Source organism: Papaver somniferum, chromosome 1 (assembly GCF_003573695.1).
Source record: "Papaver somniferum cultivar HN1 chromosome 1, ASM357369v1, whole genome shotgun sequence".
Lineage (NCBI taxonomy): Eukaryota > Viridiplantae > Streptophyta > Magnoliopsida > Ranunculales > Papaveraceae > Papaver > Papaver somniferum.
In genome coordinates this window covers 30,369,186-30,394,151 of record NC_039358.1, presented here as the reverse complement: position 1 = coordinate 30,394,151, position 24,966 = coordinate 30,369,186, and the positions used below count along the sequence as shown (strand labels likewise).

The following is a 24,966-nucleotide window of genomic DNA, read 5'->3' as shown; positions in this document are numbered from 1 at the left end:
CCGTCTGTATTAGTAGATGATGGACATTTGTTAGAGCCATCAACAAAACCTTCAAGATCATAACCCTGTAAATATGGGAGAAATTGAGCTTTCCAAAGAAGATAATTGTGTCCAGTGAGCTTCTCAGTTATAGCACCATGGAGCCTAGCAAAAGGAGCCTCTGTCCAAACTGGAGAGAGATCTGTTGACATTGAAAGATTGTGAAAAAAAAAAAAAAAAAAAAAAAAATAATTGAGAGATAAGATTAGGTCCTAAGATCGACTAGGGTGATACCATGTAGGAACACAGTATTTGGTGAATTCTCAATCGATGAGATTCACATTGAAGTGTTTGTTTGTATTTATATATCACAGAGGTGTTTACAAATGGAAACAAAGATATCTTGCAAATATTGTACAGCAAGAGTGTGATGACATATTACGACAGAGTATATATGCAGATATTCACCAACTAGGAAAGTTGTAGCTGACATGAGTTTGGTACTGCGCCAATAAGTCGGACATAAAAATTTTAATTTAAATTATTTAGCGGTAAAATAAACACATAGTTTAGTCAATCTTCAAAACTTGATAAGAAAACCAGGATTTTCGTTTTGAGCAAGTAATTAAGGAATATTTCAAATGAAGACGATGCTACGTAGAAGAAAAAGAAACGTATGTGCCGTGACGGGAGTAAAAAGGTTGGCTAATTCGTCCTTGGGGTTGGCAAAAAGGAAGTAGAGAAGGTACCATTTTCTGATATTGACGACTTGATGATAGTGGTTGACCACTACTTTTCTAAAGGTCCCTCCATCTTTTTGTATACCGAATTCAAAATGTTTTTCCAATAATATCCATGAGGACCGTGACCGTGAATACACTTTCTCAAGTCCGACTATCATCTTTGATTCCTTGGGTTTCATAGAAAAGGGAATATAGCCGGACATATACGGATCACGGTATGGAGATAATAAGAGTCATAATTCAAGAGTCAAGACCTGTCATTTGATCAATTCAAATCACTAGACAAAGACTCTCAGTTAAGAGTCATGCATGCATGCAGAATTAACAAACCTCAAATCATATGAACTCAAAACTCTAAACCGCCGCTAAACACGACTCCTATTAGTTAGATTCATTCTTAAGCCGATTTCAACAATATTTAAAATGTGATTAAATTTAGTCAAGACCGAAGTCGTCTTAACCTTTTTAAAGAACGGCAAGCACTATAAAGAAAGTAGGTTGAAACTCCGCTGTAAAATTTCACGCGGTAATCGACTTACCATCAAGGCGGGACCAGACCGTTACCAAAAAAATGGGACCTAAAACTTTAAAAATAGACAGTTAATAATAGCTGTAGTAGTACGGTTATTATGATGACTTCAGAAGTAGCACATCAACTAGAAGAACAACAAAGAAAGCTTCAAACTCAAGAAAGAAAAATAAAAGACACCCTGGACATGACACCATGACGCGGACGAATCATCATTTTACAGCACAACTTCATCTCCACCCTTCATTTCACCCTACTGTGTTGGTCCTGCTCTCAATAACATCCTTTAAATAGTCATGGAAATTCATCTTTTCAGAAGAAGAAACTAGGATTTTTAGGTGAGAGGAGAGGTCAGAAGTGACCACAAAAACCCCTACCAGGGGTGGGGTATATATATTATATAGACAGAGGATCGGAGGGATATTGATGTCGAAGAAGAATACAGGGATTATACCAAGTCGACCATCTCCACTATGGAAACAGAAATCATGGTCGCCGGATACGGATCGTGATGATGCTTGGTTGAGAAGGAAAGGGATTAATAAAAACAGAAGTAGAAGAACAAAAAGTGTTACGGATGAAGATCTTGAAGAGCTTAAAGCTTGTATTGAATTAGGATTTAGTTTTGATTCTCCTGATGTAGAATTAAATCATCGGTTATCTGATACTTTACCTGCTTTAGGTCTTTATTATGCTACTAACAAATCTTCGTCGGCGGTGTCTTCTTCGTCTTCGTTGTCTATACCCGAATTTGATCATGCTTCACCTATGGGTAGTCCTCATACAATTCTTAGTCCAGGTAAATTCAATTTAATTTGTCTGAAATAACTGATTTTAGACTTGTTTTTCATTTAGATTCTTAATCACTGTGATTGTATTATGCAGGTGAGAATCCACAGATAGTGAAGACAAGATTGAAGCAGTGGGCACAAGTGGTGGCTTGTACGTTAAGACAATCTTGTTGATGATGATCATAATCAGGCAAGAATGTACAATTAATCAAGGTTTTTATTGTTCTTGTAATTTTGGTGCTATCATTTTGCTGGAACAGTTTTTTGTGATGGCTGAAAAAGATAATGGAAAACAGACGTGTTTTGGATTGACTTTTGGTTGGTTTGGTAAAAGAAGATGATAATAACTTCTAATTAATTATTATTACTATTAATTAAATAAATAATTAGTACAAAGATGCTATAAACATATGATTGGAGTTGTAAAGAATATGCGTTTCTTGATTATATTGGTTGCTTGATTTAGTTGTTGATCAGTTAGAATATGATTCTTTTAGTTAATTAGTTTCAACTTGAATGTTTGGGAATGACATCATGAACCAGCTGTATCCAGTTTAGCTTAGTTTGCTGGTCATAGGACCCAAATGCACATTAACATTTCTTCCATTAAGTCTGTTTGATACTATAATCATGACTTTGTTGGTCAATTAAAATTACCTAGTTATTTCAAAGATTTTTGATGTTGAGAAAAAAAAAGACTTTGGGTACTTTTGATGCCCACTTTACAACCAGAATGCCTATGACAGAACAGCTCATTCATAAATGAACTTAGTTGTGGCGGTGTACCGAAAGTTCATTTCATTCGATAGTTTCGTTGCAGGACCAAACCTCTGATGTCAAGTCAACTTCGTGGGAGAAAAAGTGCGACGAGTAGTTGGCTTTGCCGTGGCGGAACTAAAAATGTCGGAATACCCGTACTTAAAGAGTAGTTGGTTACCCTGGGCTTAAGCCAAAATTCAAAGCATAAAATCAGGCCCAGTAAACACTGGTGCATTTGTCACTTTGTTAAAGAAGAGAAGTCGTCCGTTGCGCAGACCTTTGACGGTCGTTGCGCAAAATGCTATTTTGGGGTCGTAAAATCGTATCCTTCTTCTCTGAAACGACATAAAAAAAATAGGAAAATTTCTTGTTTGGTCCTAGGCCCATATAGTTATTTATAGTAGGGTCCAATCGGATTTTTTTTTATCCGGAGGTCCAAAATTAATTAAAACATGGAAATGTCCATAATGCCCATTACTACCAAACGTGTGTGTCTACACTGCTTACAAATTTGAGTACATATCTGGTACACTGCTTAAAAATTCGAGTACATATTTGCTATACTGCTTACAAATTTGAGTACATATCTGTCGTACTGCTTACAAATCCAATTATATATCTGAATCCTTACAAATTCGAGTACATATTTGCTGCACTGCTTCCAGGTAGAGTACAAATCTGTAAGAATCAATGATAAATAAATTAGAAAACGTATTACATCACATACATTGTAGGATCATACAATGTAGCAACCCAACCTTCTATGTTCCTCCAAATCCATTTGCAGCACACCTTCTTTCAAACACACGTCACAACCAATTTGTAACTTCATCAAGACCACCACCGATTTCACAAGCTTGCAAATCTGAACCAACAACAACTCATGTTCCTATCATTCAAAATCTGTCATTTCTTGCAATAAGTTCTGAACTGCAGCTCCAGATCATCTCCACATCCAATTCCAGTACTGAATCAAACGTAACAAAGAGCATCTATTTCAGTATTTCATATACGTACTGAATCAAACATAACAAGGAGCACTTCCTATGAGTATGCGATATATGTACTGAAGATTCATGAACTACAAATCAACAATATGACAACAACATGTGACATATCTATGAAAAATAAGAGAATCGAAAGACATATTACAGTATTTCACATAAGTACTGAAGGGTAAGACTAAAAAAGGAGCAAAAACACAACAAATAGCACTTCCTATCAGTATTATACATACATACTCATGGATCGAACCAAAAGAATTGGAAAAACTTCAAATAAAACAAAATTAGAAGAGTTTTGTATCAGTACGCCATATATGTACTGTCAATTCATACACGAAAAACAACTGTAACAAACCTAAAAAATGTTATAATGTTGAACCAATGATAAATCACAAATAACCGCTACAGTTTTAGTTACCTGTAACCCTGGGAAAACAACATTGTTAATCGCAGATTCCATATCAACCCAAAGAACATGATCTTTCTTGAAGAAAATCATGCCACCTCTGGGACCTCGTAATGACTGCAAATTGAAACAGAAGACATAGTAAACAACATGACCCTTGAACCTAAACCAATAAAAACAAATGATGCTTGTGTTGGTGTCAGTAGTTGCAATCTTGCAGACTTCATGAATGGGACTAGGTGTACCTTGTGAGTGGTGGTTGTTACAACATCAAAGTATTCAAATGGGTCGGCAAGTACAGATGCAGCAACGAGACCACTTATGTGAGCCATATCCATCATGAGAAAAGCCCCAACAGAATATGCAATCTTCAAGAAACATAGCAGGAAAGGGAATTAGGTGTGCGTAATGGGTTAACTAGTATGATTCTCTGATCACTAAGAATCACAACTGTTGACAATCAAAAGATATGTGTATACCTTTCTCATTCGAGGATAATCGAAATCACGAGGATAAGCACTAGCACAAACAATGATGAGTTTTGGTCGAAAGAGGGTGGCAGTTTTCTCAAGCATATCATAATCAATAAGGCCTGCAAGTGAATTTGGTAATGAATGCAAATTATCAACGAATTATAAATGAACAACAATAAGACCACATAGTCATTACACAATATAAGAATGCAAAGCAGCACCTGTTGATTCATCAAGACGGTAGGGCATCGATTCAAGTCCCAGATACCCGTCTTTTAGGAGTCATAAATCCATGTGACAAGTGACCTCCATGAGGAAGATCCAGACCCTGTGCCAGTTACATGAACAAATTAATACATCCCCATATTTTGAAAGGAGAGTTGATTACATCCCTTAGGGGTTCAAAACTGATTTCAAAAAATTGGAGAGAAAGAGAAAGAGGCCTCAACTTACCATAATACGGTTATGTGGGTTGAGAAATGCAGTGTAAACTTCAAAGTTAGCAGGAGAACCAGACAGAGGTTGGACATTAACTCCCCATTTCTTTGGGTCTAAGTGAAATGCAGCCAAAGCCCTTTGTTGACAAAGTGTCTCTAGCTCATCAATGTACTCATTGCCACCATAGTACCTACATTGCAGAATGAAATGATCAAATGCATTTCAATACAAATACAGGGAAAAAATACAACATTAAGCACCATTTTTACCTTTTACCATGAACTTATGAATACTTGTTTGTGAGACAAGAACCCACAGCTTCCATCACTGCGCGAGATGTAAAATTCTCTGAAGCAATGAGCTCCAAGCTGTTAAACTGACGATTCTTCTCACTATCAATTATTGAACGTACTTCAGGGTCTGCCTAACTTGAGAAGGTAATCTATCCGCAGTAGTAGTACCCAACTTGGGGGAAAAAATTGAAGAACCTTTAGTAAAAATATTGGGTTGTTGTACAGTAGCACCCATTATTGCAGCTCCACTGTATGCCTGCATCTTCTTCACTTCTCCTTAAACATAACAAGGAGCACTTCCTATCAGTATGCGATATATGTACTGAAGATTCATGAACTACAAATCAACAGTATGACAACAACAGGTGACAGATCTATGAAAAATAAGAGAATCGAAAGACATATTACAGTATTTTCACATAAGTACTGAAGGGTAAGACTAAAAAAGGAGCAAAAACACAGCAAATAACACTTCCTATCAGTATTATACATACATATTCATGGATCGAACCAAAAAAATTGGAAAAACTTCAAATAAAACAAAATTAGAAGAGTTTTGTATCAGTACGCCATATATGTACTGTCAATTCATACACGAAAAACAACTGTAACAAACCTAAAAACCATAAAAGCGTCAATCAAATCGATTTGATTATCAGAATACAATCAAAAAAACAAATCAAAAGAAGAAAATCGAACAAAATAATCAAACAAGATGATTAGAAAGCATACCTGGAAACAGAAAACAAATATTCTCCTCGTAAATCATAAGAATTTTATATTAGTACACCAAATATATACTGTCAATTCATACACAAAAACAAACTGTAAAAAACCTGAAAACATAAAAACGTCAGGAAAATCGATTTCATCTTCATAATACAATCAATAGAAGAAAAACGAAAAAAATAATCAAAGAAGATGATAAGAAAACATACATGGAAACACAACAAATCTTCTTGTCGTAAGTCATAACGATGCATCTTCTTCTTCTTCTTCATTCAAAATAAGCTAGGTTTCTGTCAATACAGGATATACGTACTGTTGTTTCATACAAAAAAACAAACCTAAAAACAACAAAATGGAACTAGTTAGATCAAATCTAATAACGAAATGAAACAAAAACGTGATTATTCATCTAGATCTAGTAAATAATCAAGAAATCAAACATGGAGATCAAAATCTTAATCAAACACCACAACGATTAGACCATGGATCGAACAAAAAAAACTGGAAAAACTTCGAATAAAACTTGCAGAGCTCGAACAAAAAATCGTTGTGATGATTAATATCGTAAGAACAAAAAATCCACCTACCGATTACACTTGCAGAGCTCGAACTCATGAGTCGAACAAGGACCTCAAATAATCTTCACTTGCAGAGCTCTTCTCTGAAAACATAAATTGAGAGAATGAAAAAGAAACGAACGTGTTTCTTAGCTTAAAAAAACTTGCGGGGTGTTTTGGGAATTATGATAATACGTCACATGTGTCCCGCACGTGTACATGACCTAGGCTTAAAAAATTAGGTCCAGTTTCATGTTTTCTTTTAATTATGGACCTATGCTTACTGGGCTTTAGTGGTGGACCTGCCATTAACTAAGACTACCATAATAGTACCTATTGGTAATTCCTAGAAAAAAATAAGAAAATCATTTTTTTTAAAACTCTAGCATCAATGTGAAATCAGTTCGTTATGATTATTCTGCGTTAAGGATAGGGTAGTAAGAATGTAAAACACGGTGAGAGCTATGGGACAAATAAAGCACGCGGAAGTTCCACTTCCATGCTTTAACATCCTTCGATGTAGACCAGAGAGCCAAAGGTCGTTGTAGCTTAGAGAGTCAAGTGACTTTGTGCAATGAAATGAGTATGCAAACCAAAACCACGGTATGAAGCCAGAACTCTCGATGGAATCAGAATAAAATATTAGAGGAGTTAAACAAAAAAAATGTCTATATGTGAGGACACAACTCGAATAAAAAATCCATTTTTTTTAGGTTTTATGTAAAACCATATACAATAAACTTTTAAATTGTAGTTGGTATCCATATCTATTACTCAGATGAAAAACTTAATGTACACAAATCGAAGAGGAACATTAACAACAAAAAGGTATACGTGTTTTTGTATGATTATACCTACGTCCACATGGGTAAAAGAGGATTATATTGATAGGAATTATGAGCATCCAATGAATGGGCTGCAACTATTTCATCATGTATGGTAACAATATGAAATCTTCACCGCAACCCATTCACATAGTCATAACAGTATATATACAAGGTTATGTCGATGTCATATCTACGAAGTTCAAAAGATAAGCGTTATACTTCGTAGTCTAATTCCCTAATACTGTGAGCATACAAATATGACCATGTCACATCATTAGAGTATTATACAATATGTACATTTCATACAGCTTCGCAGTTATTTTTTCAATATATCACGACTTGAAAGATACGTTAGGAATGAAAAATTTCAAGTCAATATTACTAACCTGAAGAGAAAGGATGATGTCGTCGTTGTAGTTCGCTTCTTCTTCACATTCTCCAGGTCTTCGGAGTAAACTTGTATGTCTCAATATTCCTAGACTTTCTAGTCTAACCTAAACGAAGTTGACTCTAGTATATAATCAAGTGTCTTTAGATAAGTTTTAACACACTAAAATATGACAACCAAAATTGACATACCAACACTTGGTGGGTTCAACCGAGTTATGCTCTAACACATCTCATTAAGGATGCCTACGTACCCTTCTCTGTACCTTAAAGGGACTAAGCACGGACCATAGTTCATCAACGTCGCGACTAGCAACTAAAACCAACTTCGTGTTGCAAGCCAAATCCAAGCAAATTCTAGTCCATGTAGGCCAAAAATAACTTCGCAAGATATGCATAAGGTCGTGCGTAACTGATGCTTCCTTGAGGAAACATCCTCAATTCTTTGAGAAAAACATTCTCAACTTTCAGCTTTCAACCAACACCTCTTCCATATACATATATATCTTATTGAAATTTTTGCAACTCGAATTCTAGGACCACTTTAACGTATTCCAATTTTAGATGCTTTTGCGACAAGAATCGATCATGATACTTCCCTGAGGAAGGGACATCGATGCTTCCTTTAGGAAGATTCACTGGATAATAGTGTCACTATCGCAACATCATTAATATTTCCACTAGTAAGGTACAACCGTACAAGCATGTTTAGCATCACAATGTTTCCTAAGCAACGTATAGAAATGTTGGGTCTCTTAGTATGGGACAAGTATATAATGATGTTGTAGGACTGTTGATGCTTCCAAATAAGCAACATAAACAAACGTTGCATTCCCGGTTACCATTTTTGCGACTTCTATCAAACGAAGGAACTCTATTATTAGAATATTCTAACTAAGAAAAACAGGTTTTAGAGATCAAAGTAAAGTGAATATATGATTCGAGTTGTAATGAATATGCATTTATTTGATTAGTTATATATTATTTTGTTATTGCTTTCTTTTGGTTGTTGATTAGTTAAGAGAAGAATATGATTTTTTAATTTAGTGTTAGTTTCAACTTAAAAATTTATTTGTTTAGTAATGACATCATGAATTAGTTTTATCCATTTTAGTTTAACTTAGTTTACCGGTCATAGGAACCAAATGCACACCGACTACTATTTTTCTTAATTCTATTCTAATTCTTAGTTGATCTTTGATTATAATTTCATTTGTTTTTCCTCTTTTAGCAAAATCAACATTGCAAAGTTTGATAAAATTCTTTCCAAGATAAAGATTTCTATTAAACAGTTGATGATATATATCTTAAAGAAGAAGTTCACATTTGTGTTTTCATAGAAGAGCATGTATCATTTAACCATTGATGATTCTGTTGGTGGGATGGAGTTTTAATTATTTCAGAGATTTTTTATGTTGGGAAAATACTTTGGGTACTTCTTGTCCATGTACTATATTTTAAAGCCAAAGAATGCTCATCATAAAACAACATATTAACTCTGGAACAACATTTTAGAAACCATGGATCATTTATTATGTATTAGATCTTTGCGAGAGTAATTCGGTTAGGTATGCATGTTAATCTAGCATTCATAGTTACACTTTAGTTTCTCATCTTTTTCTTTCTAAAACAGGAACTTGGAATATTGATATTAATTTTAGCTCTATCTTTTCTCAGGATTGTGCCACTATGTTTCTCAATATGAAAATACTTTTTACTGGAGAAGGCTTTCTAATTTGGGACCTCAAGAATAGAAAAGTTTTCTAAGAAAAGCGTTTATAACAAGGAAATATATATAATGACTAATCATATTACTATAGAGATCCTATTCCGAGGAAAATCTCGAAACATCTTTGGAAAATTGAATCCCCATCGAATTTAGCTTTTCACTTGGAAATGCTTAAAGGAAATTGTTCTCACTAGGCAGAAGATAGCTAGATATAAACATGGCATATGATCATTATAGCTTATGTAACAACAATTTAATACCATGGATCATTAATTTATTATTGGATTGTACCTTTACTAGAGCCATTTGGTTAGGAATAAATGTTAATATTGCTGAAATAAGTGCTCAGATTAATTCTTTTCATAATTGGGTTATTAGTTGGTTTGCTTCTAAAAAATCATGGGTTACCTGCAAACTTATGTTTACTTTTTGTTACGTACATACGAAAAAATAACTGTAATGTAACCTTTCAAAACATTAAACCAAAAAATCAAAGCACAATTATAAGAATTCAGAAATTAATTCAGCAGTGTAACGGTTATGCTCGTAGCTCTAAACTTCTAATATTAATAGTATTACTAGTTTGCAGGTTAAAGAATGGATTCGACCAAATAAAGACTATGAGGTTGATGATACATATATGACTCCAAGATAAAGGTGTTTGCAGGTTGTAACCAGAGCTTTGCATCAGATATAAACCTTCTTATTTTTTTATTTTTTTGTGTCTTAATATATGTGTCATCGGGTGGTAATATATTTATTAGCTGACGCATCGTAAAAATTATAACCTTCATAAACAAATCAACTAACTGATACAGATGTGACTCTGAGTTAAAAAATCATTGGTCCGTGACATGTAATTTATCCTCAATAATTGTTTATATCGACAATTAACCGCAAAAAAACATACACAGTCATTCAAATAAACCTTAATAAAGCAGCTAATCATCCTCTTTAATCATTCATGTGATAGTTTTAATATGGTTTGTTTTGTTACTCTCCCCTACCCGTATACATCATATCCTTAGTTGTCGAGACGCTAAATTGTGGCATATAAGGTGTCCCATGTTTTCCTCAACATCTACGTCTTATGAGGTTCCAGGGGCATGATATTGAGGTACAAATTCTAGTATCAAGTGTTGTCACTATTCTTGATTCAGACGTTGCACTCTATAAAAATTGATTGAATTCCTTAAATTCATTTGCTTCCTCCTTAGAAGATGTAATCTTTGTTCCCTCTCAAAACAACAAGAAAAGGCTTTGGAACCATTTATAAAAGATTTTTCCTAACCAAGACACAACTTAGATGCACATGAAGAAACAAATACTATGGATTGAAACACGTTACTTTGATTATATACACAAATACAATAAAAGACAAAGAAAACATTGAAATGCAAGTTAGAAAAAATGGCATAATCATCAAACATGAGGAATCCAACCATGTATACTTACGCCACAGGGACGATAAGAAATGTCCATGATGATCCAAAGAGATGCTTAAAAAATGGTTCCCAAATTAAGAATCATTCGTTAAAAATGGAAATGTCACCATAATCACTAACAATGACCAATTTTTTAAGAGCTATTTATCTAAGCAATCACAATGCTTTTGTCAAATCTTAACTATTTATCCGAACATAATTAAAAAAAAAAGAACATACAATAAAAAAATTTACTGACTCAACCACGATCGATCCAGCAAACCGTCTCTTGAATCTTGTGCACCAATTCCGATTCTTGTCAAAACCATATTGAAATTAGCTGAAAGATTATGTTGTTTACATAAGATATAATTCCTTAAAGGAACATATTGGAATTAGCTGGAAGATTCTTTGTTCATGCTTTTCAATGCATATATGACATACCTTCCGAGCATGAACTATTACATTCAGAATATACATTAGAAGTGTCTGCTTGCCGAAATATCCAGAGTACACAGTTTTACCTTGCGAAAGTATCCGGTGTTTTCTCAAGTCGTATTCTGTAACATCTGGTGGTGCAATGAATGAGTTAATAATAGTCACATGATATTGATTCTTCTGGCATTCCCATACATACATGTATTGCCACTTAAACTCTGAAATACAATATGACCAGAAGATGAATATCAATAATTATGTAGATTATATAGTTTCTTGACACATGAAAAAATATTAACACAGATTTTTTCTTCCAACACCATAATAGCAACAAACTACAAATACTAATTTATGTTGTGAATTAAAATTCTAGCTAACCCCCTAAAGAATTTTGCTACTTATCCTCAAGAATCAGTTTAAATTCTGGGATGAGCAATCTAAAGAGTAAAAAATTAATGAAAGTCTAAGAAAGCGATAATCCTTCAAAATTGAGGATTCAAAACATGCTTAAAGCAGGGGAAGAAATAAGTGACTCCATAAATAATGTCAAAATAATATTACTAAAAAAGATTGACATCATATCGCCTGATATTAAAGTCCAATCGAAATAAGTTTTCATTCATTTGAAAAGATATTTTAAGTACCTGACGCTGCCAAGAGAGACGGATGACACGGGAGGGATCATTTATGTTTGATTGAATTGATGCGACTGTTTCAAAAATTGTTTCTTGATTCACATCATTTTTTTTGTCTCAATTCCTTTTTGTACCTAAATTCAACAACAAAGAATTAAGTTTATAAATTTAATACAATTAGCCAACAAGTAATATGCCATTTTAGGTTTTCTAAATTTATATGAAACATACTTTTGTGCCTTCTTATGCAATGGTTCTAACATCAAATAAAAAAAAAATAATTATGCTATAAAATATAAGCAAAGATTGATGCAAAACCATCAACAACAAACAGGCCATTAATTTGACGTGTATACACTTTAAATGTTTTTTTGCTGAAGGCTGAAGCAATTTAACAAATACTAAAAACTCAACAGTTAGAAACATCGAAAGCAGGCCTCATTCGAAACATTATGCCATTAATCCAAGCAGATGAAATTTGTGATTAAAAATGATAAGCCCATTAAAGAGATGAAATTTGTGATTAAAAATCATAATCCCATTCAAGAAATGAATATCTCTACAGATACCTAAAAAAAAAAACTTGTTGGAACTTTAAACTATCAAGATAAGATTACCCAAAATATTTGAGAGAACTCAGATCATCACATGTAATGCCTTTCTGAATCCTACAATGATTGTTTGGTTTAATAGCCTAATTAGTATGCAAACCTAAAAAACCAAACTTATCTTAAAACTTCGACTCCTTCTCTGATAAAAAACTAAACTTACCAATTACAGAGGTTAGTTTTAATTACAGTGGGTAGGAAGAGGAAAGATTAACAGTTTGAAAGATCAATCTTTTTCTTTATCATCAGCAGTACATAGTAAACGTCGAGGAAGTGGGGGTTAAGGTAAAACATGGATAAGTAGGAGAGGTAAAAATGAGATGTAATAGATTCAGTTTTGATGTTAACTATAGGGATAAAATCAATGAGAGAAGGTTATTTTGTAATACTCTCATCAGAGTTGTCCACATCATATTTTTGTGGAGCCATAATGAAAGAGAATTGAGATTTAGGGTTCAATTATCATCTAGTTAGATATTAACAAAAGGAAATGTATTTTGAATTTCAAATTTTATGACACCTTAGTTACACTCTTAATTTAACAAATTGGGCTTTAATTAAATAAAAAATATGTGCTTCTTTGAAAATTTTCTAGGTCAAATTACGCATGATAATCTTTCTATTGTCATATGTTCTTCGTTCGATGTTCGAATGACGTGATCTCGTAGTCAATTTTTGCATAACTTTTCGAAATTTATCTAAGGGAACCGTTTGATCAACTTTTTTTTATTAATTAACATAAATTAATATTTTATTTTTATTGATTAACATAAATTAATATCTAAATTTGATTAATTATGTCATTAGATGATGTAAATTTGGCCGGTCTCGAGGGTCTTTACATTCTCCGCATCCTATAAACACTTTGGTCCTCGAAAATAGTATTTGAATTAAACTGTGAAGCTGTAGTAAAACCTCTTAATGAGAATGAAGTGCAGGTTCATTCGTTCAATCATATAATTTTTTTCGATTTAAAAATAAATTTCCTAGTAGTTTTTTTTTCTTTTTGAAAGATAAAACAGGAAAAATCTGTCTTGAGTTACATAACCGATAAGTTTTTTCCCTCGTGCCTGACAAAAGGTTGTCAAAATTGGAAATAAATTGGATATCCCAGCTTCTAAAAGTGACAGAGGAAAACATTTATCCGCTAATGTTCAAGTCATTGAGTTTTCTCCTTCCGAAATAAGACTAAGAGTTTTTAAAGGTATTTATAATAGGATAAAGTTCTTAATGTCGCCTTAATGCAACACAAAAAAGTTTTGGTAATAATGTGGCTCGCTCTTTAGCTTAAAAAAACTAGAGAGAGTAATAAGTTTTCATCATATCCGGATGATATGTCGAAGAATAATTTCTATAATGAATTTCTAAGTTTAATAATTTTGTAATAGTATCCACTTAATTGTGGTGACGAATTGGCCTTTGTCCTCTGGGAAGAAAAATATAGACCTTGTTTTTCTTCTTTTTCCGATGAAAAAATATGGACCTTATTAAGAACCTGGGATAAACAAATCATCGAAAGAGCATTTAGATAGTTTCATTGTGGGACCAACATCTCATATTAACTTTGTAGGCGAATATTGGCATGTAGTCATAGTTTGCTTTGTAAAAGAACGACTTTTTAGGAACCATGGGTTTTTGTTTTTTTGGGACCGTGATTTTATCTTGGGAAATACATTTTGAAGTAAAACTAAGTCACCCCTTATCCAAATATTTATGTTAATATCAAAATTACCCTTCCTAATTAAGTTTGTATAATGATTAGTTAGTGTGTGATTAGTGAGGTTAAATTAACAAATTGGTTTTTTAATAAAATGAAAAATTATTGAATGAGTAAAGTGGAAGAAGATGGAAAAAAGAAAAAAAAAAATAGATTGATGAAATACGAATTGATTGATTCGAGTGATGATAGTTCCTCCGAATCAGAACCTTCATCTCCTAGAGTATTCATTAATGTTGCTTGAATTGTCCAAAACTTTCTGAAAAATGAAAAAAAAATTAAGTAGATTTCAGCTAGGTCCAAAAAGTTCGGTTACGAAATCTGAATAACAAGTATCCGAACTTATCTGGAAACGCAATTTGGCTAATGTTTCTGAAGACGCAGGTAACCGAAATTTGCTTAAATAGATTTTTTTCTTTGTTCAGTTAGGAGAAAAGATTCCCGAATAAGCCGAACTCAACATATGTGTTTGTAGAGTAGAGTTCGGTTAGGGAAAAAAATTTCCAACTAACCTAATCAACCTAACTCAACATATTGGTTTTCAGAGAAGGGTTCAGTTAGCAATAACTTAACCAACCAAACACAACACATTTATTTTCAAATAGAAGTTCGGTTAGGTTTTATTTTTTTGCGAACCAACAAACTCAGCATTTGTTGTATATAAGAGTTCGGTTACGAATTTTTTTCGTAATTGCCGAAGTGTTCTTCGTGTTCTTGGTTTCAGAATGTTCGGTTAGAAAACCAGGTGTTTTTTAAACTACTCCTATCCGAACAAGCTACTATAACTCACAAACTCCTATTTCATCCCTATCTTGACGATTTCTACTCAATTTTTTCAATCAAAATCGAATTGAAAGTGATGGTTGATGATTTTATTTAGATTTCTATTTCAGCCCTATCTTATTTCAAAAGGATAAGATAAGGCTTAATCATATATATCTAATGGAACGAGGAACGTCACGATAAGATGGAAGATGAAAAGGATAAAAAAAATCAAAACTAAAAATTTCCGCTGCCTCTCATCTCTCTCACGTTTTTCTTTTTGATTATGGTTGATGATTTTATTTAGATTAGATATATATGATTAAGTTTAGGTGGTTATTAAGTTGAACATAATTCAAATTAGAATAAAGGCAAATTAGTATTTTTCTAACTCTAGGACACAATAAACAACGGTCCCCAACAGGAGATTGGTCCTTAAAAATTCGTTTGTAAAACAAGAGAAGTCATTTATCCTGCGGGCCTTTTGATGGTTGTTGGTTAAAAGCGCAAATAGCTATCCAGGCCCAGGGTTGCCTATTTCTCACGAGATTAATTGGGTTTCACAGAATTATGTTTGGTCATAAAGCCACATTCTTCTTTCATTGGTTTTACAAAAAAGTGACCATACAGAAGGTCCCCCGTCTCTCGCTTCGCTCGGTCGGTACCTGCAAAAATTTTGGACCACGAAACTTTTTCTTATCACCACCCATATTTACGGTCATACGCAGAGGTCACATACTCGTAATAACAAATTTGATCTTTGAAAATGTCAATTAATCATGTTAAACATTGAATTTATATATTAGAGGATTATGATCATATCTTAAGCTAGATGAGTGAGAGGCACCGACTGTTGCCTTATGTTTTTTCCCCCTTAGAAAAGGTATTTCATTCTCATGTGATATGAAGTTCACAATTAACAATATAAAACGTCTTTATCTGCTGAGGTTTTTAGATTACATGTGCTTTGTTACACATTTAGACCTATTAATGGATGAGACTGTGAAAACCAACCAACAAAAATAGGAAATCTTATGACTGCTTCATTAATCTTTTGAAACTCTAGCTACCTTTAACTGTCTAACAGGTTGCTTGTCTTTTTCTGACTCAACTGATTAGCCTGGATCTAACTCATTACATCTGAAATTGGCTTGCTACATCTGATTCAAAAGTTATTAATTAGTAAAATCATAAAAAAATGCTTTTGAATTGAGTTAGATATGTATCTAGCGAGTCAGGTACAAAATTATACCTGACTCAAATAGCGTCGAGTTAGATGTATTATCCGAGACAGACCTCGATTCATATATCAGAAAAATGAGACAATAAATTATATCTGCATCTAATTTCCGTCGAGTCGGATTCAGATCATGAGTTACACCCAAATAAACATGGTGCAATAGAAAATTGAAGTAAAAATGATGCAGTTGGTTTGGTACTCACAAAACTACCCTATGACACCCCAAATGTTTATTTTAGTCGGAAATGCATTTTTGTATTCAATCCCTTATCTGCATTATCATAATTGGAAACAACACAAGTGGTCCTAAGAAAGAAAGAAAAAAGATCATCCCCAAAATGTGGCTTTAGTTAGAAGCTTACAAGGAGGACAAAATGAAACTCTCTTTAGGCATATCCTATGTCTTGTTTGGTTGGGATGCTTCTTTCACGTCATACCAATTTTACGTCCCCATCCCTAGTCAACTAGATAAAAAATCTATCTAACTCAAAATGATCCACTTGATGAATTTCCTCTCTAAATCGTAAAATCACACAGCCCCGTCCCGATTCAACTCGATAAAAATTGTTTTGACTCAAAATAATCTAGTCGATTAAATTTCCCTCTGTAAATGAGAAAATCAAAAAATCTCAAACTTAAAAAAAAAAAACTCACCATGTAATTCCTCAGTTTCAAACATACTTTGAATATGAAATCAAAACAACAGCTTAATGTCGTTGGTTAGGAGAGATATTCAATGAAGAAAACAATAAATGCTATAAAAGGTCATAGGAGTAGGATGTACAGAAATGGTATAATTCTAAAACAAGTAATGTTCAGCATCAAGAGTACTTATTATATTCATTAAGGATGAAAAGATTTTTCACAATTACAAGCGCAGAGAAAACGTTGGGCGAAAAAACAGATTCAGAGCAAGGTTAGTGATTTTTTTGTGAAATTTCAGAAAACAAGATGATGAAATTTCAGAAAGCAAGATGATGAAATTGGTTAATTACCTATGTATTTGTAGGTTTGTACTCTGCAGTTTGGTATTTTGATATAACTTTTCTTGTGTTTTTTCTCAGAGTTTTTGTCCAATCATTCTTTGGGGTTCTAGAAGATCTTGGGATTTTGTAACAGATCGATCAAGTCAGGTAGCTTTATTTTTTTATAGATTAGGTACCGCTATTCAAAAAGGTGTTGGAGCCCAGCTTGTCGCTAGGTTACCAACCAAAAGCATGTAATTTTCTTTATTGTTTATTTATCAAATTAATAATATTAAATATTTATTATTTATTTTTGTTAATTTATTATATTTTTGTTTTAAAATGTAATAGAACCAAAAGATGAACTAAAAATATATATTTAACAAGAGAAAACATATCGACGTAAAACTTTATAAAATAATAAGACTTTTTGGATCACTTTATATTAACACATTGTATCTACTATATGCAATAATACTAACTTAATCATAAAAATATGTATTATGTGTTAAACATACAATAAATAAATGTGATATTTTCTTGAAAAACATGGACAATTGTGATTCTTGTGAAAGATTGTTGATTCTTATGAAAGACATGTTTATGATTTGGCAAAAAAAAAGAGTTTGAATTATATGTCCTTTCATTTTAAACCCATTGTTTTACCATATGACACTTTAAATTCTTATAAAATGTAAAACTGAATGTAATGTCACCACGTCAGACAAAAGAATTTTTCTTTATATAAAAAAGAAGACAAAGTTCAAGAAAATAAGAAGCGCATGGGTTGCAAAGAATAAATAGTAAACGTGTTTCTTAATCTAGGTAGATTTTAAAAAAAGGAAATCCGTCTACTACCCCTTTCAATATTTTATCGAAATACCAACAAACTAATTAAAAGTTTTGACTTTTTTTTGTTCAAAACTTATATCATTAATCAATCAATGGTAGGAAACTAGTTCAGATTACCCATTACTCATTCCAGGGTTCAATCAATCTTTGCAGTTCATCAGATCTTCGGGTTCTTTATCTAATCATATCAGGTAATTTTCCTATTACTTGTAAAGAAAAGAAAACTTTTGTTTCAGTAAAAGGTCACTCATTGTCCTTGTAATATCACCCAAATCATCAGAATGATAAATGTTTAGTTGATTGTCCTAGTAATGGCACCTACATCATTACAGTGATAAATAATCAAATTAATTAGAAGTTGGAACAAGTGCTAGCCATTAACAAATAACTTAAATTTATTTCTCCAGTTCATAATCCTTGCTTAGTTAGTAAAAGTGAAATGAAAATTAATAAGCAGTAATTGATTAGTCCCTCCATCTCACAATGTAGGTGACTTAGTCCAAGTGCATTGTCGTACGTGCACATCGTCAGGCATCCAGGCGTGCAACGTACATAGGACCAGGATGAGTTTTTCTAAAAGTAGTTTCTGGATGTTTGTCAACTGAAAAAACCTTTTATTACTTATCACAAAATCATATTTTGTAAATCCTAGTGTGCTCTATGATCTTTAGTTTGAACCACTACTGTTTAGTATTTGTGTGGGATGAAAATTACAACATCTTGTTATTTGAAACTATATTTTACCAAGTTAGTAGTTTATCTTTCATGGCTATGGTATTTTTGTTTTTGTATAACCACTTGGTTTAATCTGTTTATTTATTTTTATTTTGATAGATCAAAGGGAAAATTCATTGAGATGAGGGGTACTTAAAAGGGGGACCTCAACCCAGTAAATACTAGCGGATAAAAAAACGAATAAAGAGTCCCAAAATAATGAATAACAAGCTCATAAAGGTCATAATAAAGACTCCCATAATGCTATCATCATATGCCATTAAACCTAACATTGCGTTTGATTCGACCCAAAATAACGCTTGAAGTTTAACGTTTCTAATGAGGCTTACCAAACTTTTCTTTTTGTTTTCAAAGACTTTTGCATTTCGCTCTCTCCATATGTACCACCATATTGCAACCGGAATGTTATTCCATATTCGACTAAGTTTTTCGTTACCCCAAATAAATTTCCAGGACTTCACATTTGTGGTGACATTTGAATTGTAAGTCCAAAGAAAACGACATCCTTCAACAAAGTAATCCCAAAAATTCATTGTTTTCGTCACAAAAACAACATAAACCAGAAACATCCATACCCCTTCTTAATAGCTTATCCGTCGTCATTATCCTATCATGAGAAAGAAGCCAAAGAAAAAAGTTTATTTGCAAGGATATTCCAGGATCCATACAATATCGGTTGGAAAATTAGGCCACCTCGATCTTCTTCGCTCCTTGTCCAAAACACCTTCTTGAATAGAGATGGAGCAAAGATTTGATATAGTTATTACTTCACTTAAATGGTTTGAGAATATCTTTGCGTAGACATAAATCCCCGCCTTATTCCACCATCCCTAACTTCATACATACGAGCCACCACAAAATCCTTGGTCCTTGAAGCTTCATATGCCAAAGGAAACATATCATATAATGTTATTTCAGCAAGCCAAGAATCTTCCCAAAATTTAGTTTTCTTTCCCGTTCCAATCTTGAATCTAATACTTTTGTTGAAATCTTCAAGTTCTTTATAGATATTAAACCACAAGCTACCACCTTTTGATCATTTGGGTTGAAGGGTTTTCCAACAAGTAAAAGTTTCGCCAAAATATTCCAACTATGATCTTCCTCCACAATGCATCTTTCTCTACCCCAAAATGTCGCCACCATTTTTTTAGCTCTTATTATACTAAGACCACCTTTTTTTTTTTGGTTTTGAAGCCAATTTCCAACCAATATTGTGAATTCTTTTCCTGTTTTCATCTACTCATAAGAATTTCTCACAACTTTACCAATTATCTTAGTTATGGAGCATGGAGCAAAAATAATGGAGGGATAGTAAATGGGTAGACTAGCTAAAATGCTTTAGATGAAAGTTAACTTACCTCCTCTTGCTATTGTTTTTATGCTCAAAGAAGTAACTCTTTTTGCATAATTTTCAAGCGTTTTTTCAATTTCGAGAGCCTCCTAAAAAACGTTTTGCCAGTAGGTAATTACTTTCATCCAAAAAAAATCAGTTATCTTCATCTTCCTTCATAAAATTTCTTTATCTTTTCTACCAGGATCTTGATTTTATTAAGATTCGGGTAGAGTAGTTTAGGTTTTTTAATGTTTGAATAAATAAAATTGCATTATAGCAATGATTGGTATGTATTTACTGTGTCTTTTAATTCTCATACGTATGGCAAGTGTATGCCATTACGATTTCTCATACCTCCAGGAGGGCCTTCGATTTCGTTCAATCTTTCAATCAGCCATTTACGGACATGATGATCAGAGATTACAGAATTCGGTGTGGAATTTGGGCATATTACTTCTTTTATAGAAGCATCATATCTTCTCGGAGAGTATCCTACAAAATGGTGATAAACCATTAGAAGATTTCAATTCCGCTTTCGATTTACATATATTTGGTACAAAATTTTGTTTTCGATTTCTTTCGGGTCAAAATTATTGTATTAATCATGTATTTCGATTTATGGATGTAATTGAATATTATGTAATTATTTTCAAGTATGAATAAATTCTGGGGCTTTCATGCTCCTTATTCCTTCAAAAAAAAACAAAGGAAGGGCAAGATAGATACTAGGAAAGCTAGCATATTTACAACCTAAGATGTTAACTTTCAACCTCCTTTTCAACCGCGACTCCAAATAAGCTATACTTTTAGTGAAATTTATCTCCAAACGGAAGTTAGTTTTGACTGACTTTTAGAAGTCAAAATAAATAAATAATTACATTTTAATGTCCATTCAAACACCCTATTACTACCCTCTCAATAAACTGGTATCCCGTATTAGCATACTTGCTCAGTGAACAAAAAGAAACCAATCTTTTCGAAAGGAACTGTTCCTCAAACTCTTTTATGACTCTATTATAGACTGTGTTAGAGGGTTGAGTCCGACTCCCACGTTGGTGGCGGAACTATGATTTAGGAGGAGCTTGGGGCCTTGGGCTTATAAAAAGTTCTGCACCGGCTGGAGCCCACATTTGTTTGTGAAACTAGCATCTTGTTTGTTTGCAGCTGACTCGGCGTCTGGGTCTAAGTCAACATCTGAGTCACGTCGAGTCAGCAGTTAGACTGTTTGTTTTCCACTTATTGTAACCCCTGACTCGCGAGCTGACTCACTACCAACCTCTGACTCAGACCCTATGGACTCGGATGCGGAGATACCCCTTAATCAATCGCTCCAACTCCTGAATCGTATCAAAACTCGAAAATACCCTCAATCTTTTAAATCAAATATTTCATTTCCTTCCTCTTTTGTTTGTTTTCTCGTTTCTACCGTCTATCGAGAGCAGAGATGGAAAAATGGAAAAAACCCTAGATCTGATTCTCCTTCATCCCCCTCTCAACAAATCTACCAATATCTCTTACTAATCATCTCCTTCATCAGTCTCAACTAATCTCTCCATTCTTTCAACTCATCAGCTGGTTTTAAAAGGGTCATCAACGTCAGGTATAATTTCAACTTCCATAATTCTTCATCCATATATTTTGTATCATTTTCATATAGGTTTTTGATGATTTTGGAAGATGGGTTTTTTTTATATATTCTGATTTGAGTTCTTAATTGGTTTTTTTATGTATTTCATCATGATTTTGGAATGTTTTTCTAGCTTTTAGATGGTATTTGTGAAAATGCCAAGGAGAGAAGTATGATCATTAAGCATGGTAACATATGGATTTTTGTTCCACATTATCTTCTTCTAGTTTTGAATTATAATTTGGATTTCCTTGTCCTGTGTGTTCCTTCCTGTTACTGCCTTCTACTTTTAGTGCATCCTTGTTTCCGTGGTTTACTTTCTTACTTTCCTCTGGCCCTTCTCATTTTACAGATTTCAGATTTTGGGCTTGCAAGGGTGGCTTTGGATGCTAATACACATGTTTCCACTCGTGTAATGGGAACCTTTGGGTACAATCTCCTTCACTCAACCTCACTATCCTCTAGAGAAACTAGGTCGCAAGGGACGTTATCGGAAGAAAATCAATTAATAGACGACACAAACTAGACTTGAAGAAGTTTGTTGTCTAATTTTCAGATACCTGGCTCCTGAATACGCATCGAGTGGGAAGTTGACTGAAAAGTCTGATGTGTACTCATTCGGGGTTGTGCTGCTAGAATTAATTTCCGGGCGCAAGCCTGTGGACGAATCTCAACCTTTAGGAGACGAGAGCCTGGTTGAATGGGTAAGTTTTTTTTCTCAATTTAATGCAAGTTGTTCCGTACTTTTTACTTGTGTGCTGGACATACTTTTCTAGATTCTAATGTAGTAAAAAAGGTGAAAACAATGTATACTTTGATTATCCAGAGGGATAAGGGCTGTATAGTGCAAGCAATGTTGCTTCTCTCTTTCTACAAAATGATACTTTAAGCGAAAAATCAGAGCAGTGTATCTGGGCACTAAGGTATAAAAGAAACATTGGCATGAAAGCTCTCTCTCCGTGGATTTTTGAAGTGTAAAGAATGTGTAATAGTTATGGCCTAATGTCATTATTATATGTGATGATGTGAAAGCGTGGCAGAAGTTAGTGTAGAACTCTGGGTGCATCTGGTAAGAGTGAACTTGAGATTTGTGGATATCCTTCCCTTTTCGAGTTAGTTGTGATCACGGGTTTTGTAGTTTTGTACTATGCCCATAGCTTTGCGTTCTCTTCCATTTGGCAGGCTCCCCATCTCTATATGTCAAGGTTTGGTTTGCTTTCAAATATTATTCATCTTTTGGTCACCAAAGCTACCATTATTTCCCTGGTGTAACTTCTCGACATAGTGTCTTAAAACTGGCTTCATCTCCTTTTTATTCTGCAAAGTGGTTCAATTTCCGGGACCAAGATATGAGCTTGAAGTAATTGTGGAACCCACAAAACAATACACTTAAATTAGAATGATCCTTATTCTGCAGGCTCGGACATTACTTAGTGATGCACTTGACAAAAGAGACTTTGATGGATTGGCGGACCCAAAGCTCAAAGGAAACTGTGTACCAACTGAGATGTTCCGGATGGTTGAAGCAGCTGCAACGTGTGTGCGGCATTCAGCTACAAGGAGACCTAGTATGGGCCAGGTATTCAGCTCTTTAACTTACATGTCTGACCCGATTCTCCCATTTTCTCGGAACCTTTTTTTTTGTTTGTTTGGAAAATCTAGTAAGGAGGTTGAATATGATTTTTTTTTATTCTGGAAAATTATGTCCCAGGTGGTGAGGGCTTTAGAGTGTACAGATGATGATTCAGATATAAACAATGGAATGAGGGCAGGCCAAAGTAAAGTGTTTGATTCAAGACAGCAGTCTGCTGAGATCAGGTTGTTGCAAAGGAAGGCATTTGGCGGTCAGGATTATAGTACTGATTTTTTCAGTATAGATCTTTGAAGGAACAGACTGAGACGTAGGTTTACCCAAAGCCAAAGGTAAGTCTCCATTTCTCAAAAACAAAGTTACCCGAGGAAAATCTGTTGATTTATTTGTACATGTTACGCCGCTAGTAGGACTCAAGTATATTTAGATCTGTTTATAGGTTAGGAGACCTGGCCCCTGGGTGTGAAACTCTTGAGTAAGATCACGTTACCATGTTCTCTATTCTTTGCTGTCAATATTTTTTTTCGGAAATGCTATTCGGCACTCTGAAATCTGAATATCACTCTAATCTGCACACTGATGGATGTGGCAAACTTACGTTTACAAAAAGACGAAATCATGTAACGGAGTATCTTACTTTGTCTTCTTTTATTTTTAATCTTTCTTTGTAGTCTTCTTTTGACTTTTCTGTTCTGTTGTCCTGGGCGAGTCTTCTTTCTTCTCCTCAGCTTAAACTACACCTGTTCTACATCAAAATCATCTCAAAGTTAAGTTAATTAACAACATCACAGAAACCAAATTGAAGACTTGAAATGAATTTTTGTCCCATTTTGTGTTTTGACCCTAAATTCCAGTCCATCCCAACAATAACTGATTACTGCCCCGTTATTTAATTTACCATCTAAACTATATCCAAAACCAAAATTAATTGACCACACCATCTTTCTTCTTCAAGCCCATTTTTATACCTTTTCAAGATATGGACCATAAAAAAATCGAAGACTGCCTCCATATTCTACTTCACTTGTAGTCTCTATCACCTTCAATCTTTAGTTTGATTAATTTTGATATGTAATGTAAATCAGGGTTTTTTTCAGATTTTCTATTGCAAAACTAACTAGATTCAATTTATGATTTTTGGGTCTGTATCTATTTTGCAATGGAGGGATTTGTGTTGGTGTGACTTTTTGAGCAGTGTAAGTTAGTTACATCTGGGCCATGTTGTTGGTTTATATAATTATCTGTAAGAATTCCGAGACGGGAGATAAAACTACGATGAAGTAAAGTACAATAACCTTCTAAAGAATATTCTATAAATATTTTCATTTAGTTATGTGTTAATGAGTAAATTACAGTTAGGAGAGCATTATAGTTGATGATTTCGCTTCGCGGTAA

The 24,966-nt window shown here is 33.7% G+C and overlaps 2 protein-coding genes across 5 annotated transcripts; both read left to right on the top strand.

Moving 5' to 3' along the window:
* Positions 1-1,559: 1,559 nt before the first annotated feature.
* On the top strand, positions 1,560-3,156 carry LOC113282260. Of its 3 annotated transcripts, none has more exons than XM_026531256.1 (3): positions 1,560-2,050; positions 2,137-2,232; positions 2,863-3,156. In XM_026531256.1, the coding sequence occupies exons 1-2, from the start codon at positions 1,678-1,680 to the stop codon at positions 2,214-2,216; spliced, it is 453 nt and encodes a 150-aa protein (XP_026387041.1). In that variant the 5' UTR covers positions 1,560-1,677; the 3' UTR covers positions 2,217-2,232; positions 2,863-3,156. The 3 variants fall into 3 exon arrangements, with proteins under 3 accessions (XP_026387041.1, XP_026387047.1, XP_026387036.1); XM_026531262.1 differs by having other exon boundaries at positions 2,852-3,156; XM_026531251.1 differs by lacking the exon at positions 2,863-3,156 and having other exon boundaries at positions 2,137-2,489.
* An 18,620-nt stretch (positions 3,157-21,776) lies between these two features.
* LOC113282248 (proline-rich receptor-like protein kinase PERK8) lies at positions 21,777-24,253 on the top strand. 2 transcript variants are annotated; one of them, XM_026531241.1, is made up of 6 exons: positions 21,777-21,953; positions 22,333-22,409; positions 22,537-22,684; positions 23,398-23,559; positions 23,692-23,903; positions 24,011-24,253. In XM_026531241.1, exons 2-5 carry the CDS (start codon positions 22,396-22,398, stop codon positions 23,863-23,865), a joined length of 498 nt encoding a protein of 165 aa, XP_026387026.1. In that variant the 5' UTR covers positions 21,777-21,953; positions 22,333-22,395; the 3' UTR covers positions 23,866-23,903; positions 24,011-24,253. The 2 variants fall into 2 exon arrangements, with proteins under 2 accessions (XP_026387026.1, XP_026387018.1); XM_026531233.1 differs by having other exon boundaries at positions 23,692-24,253.
* Positions 24,254-24,966: the final 713 nt, after the last annotated feature.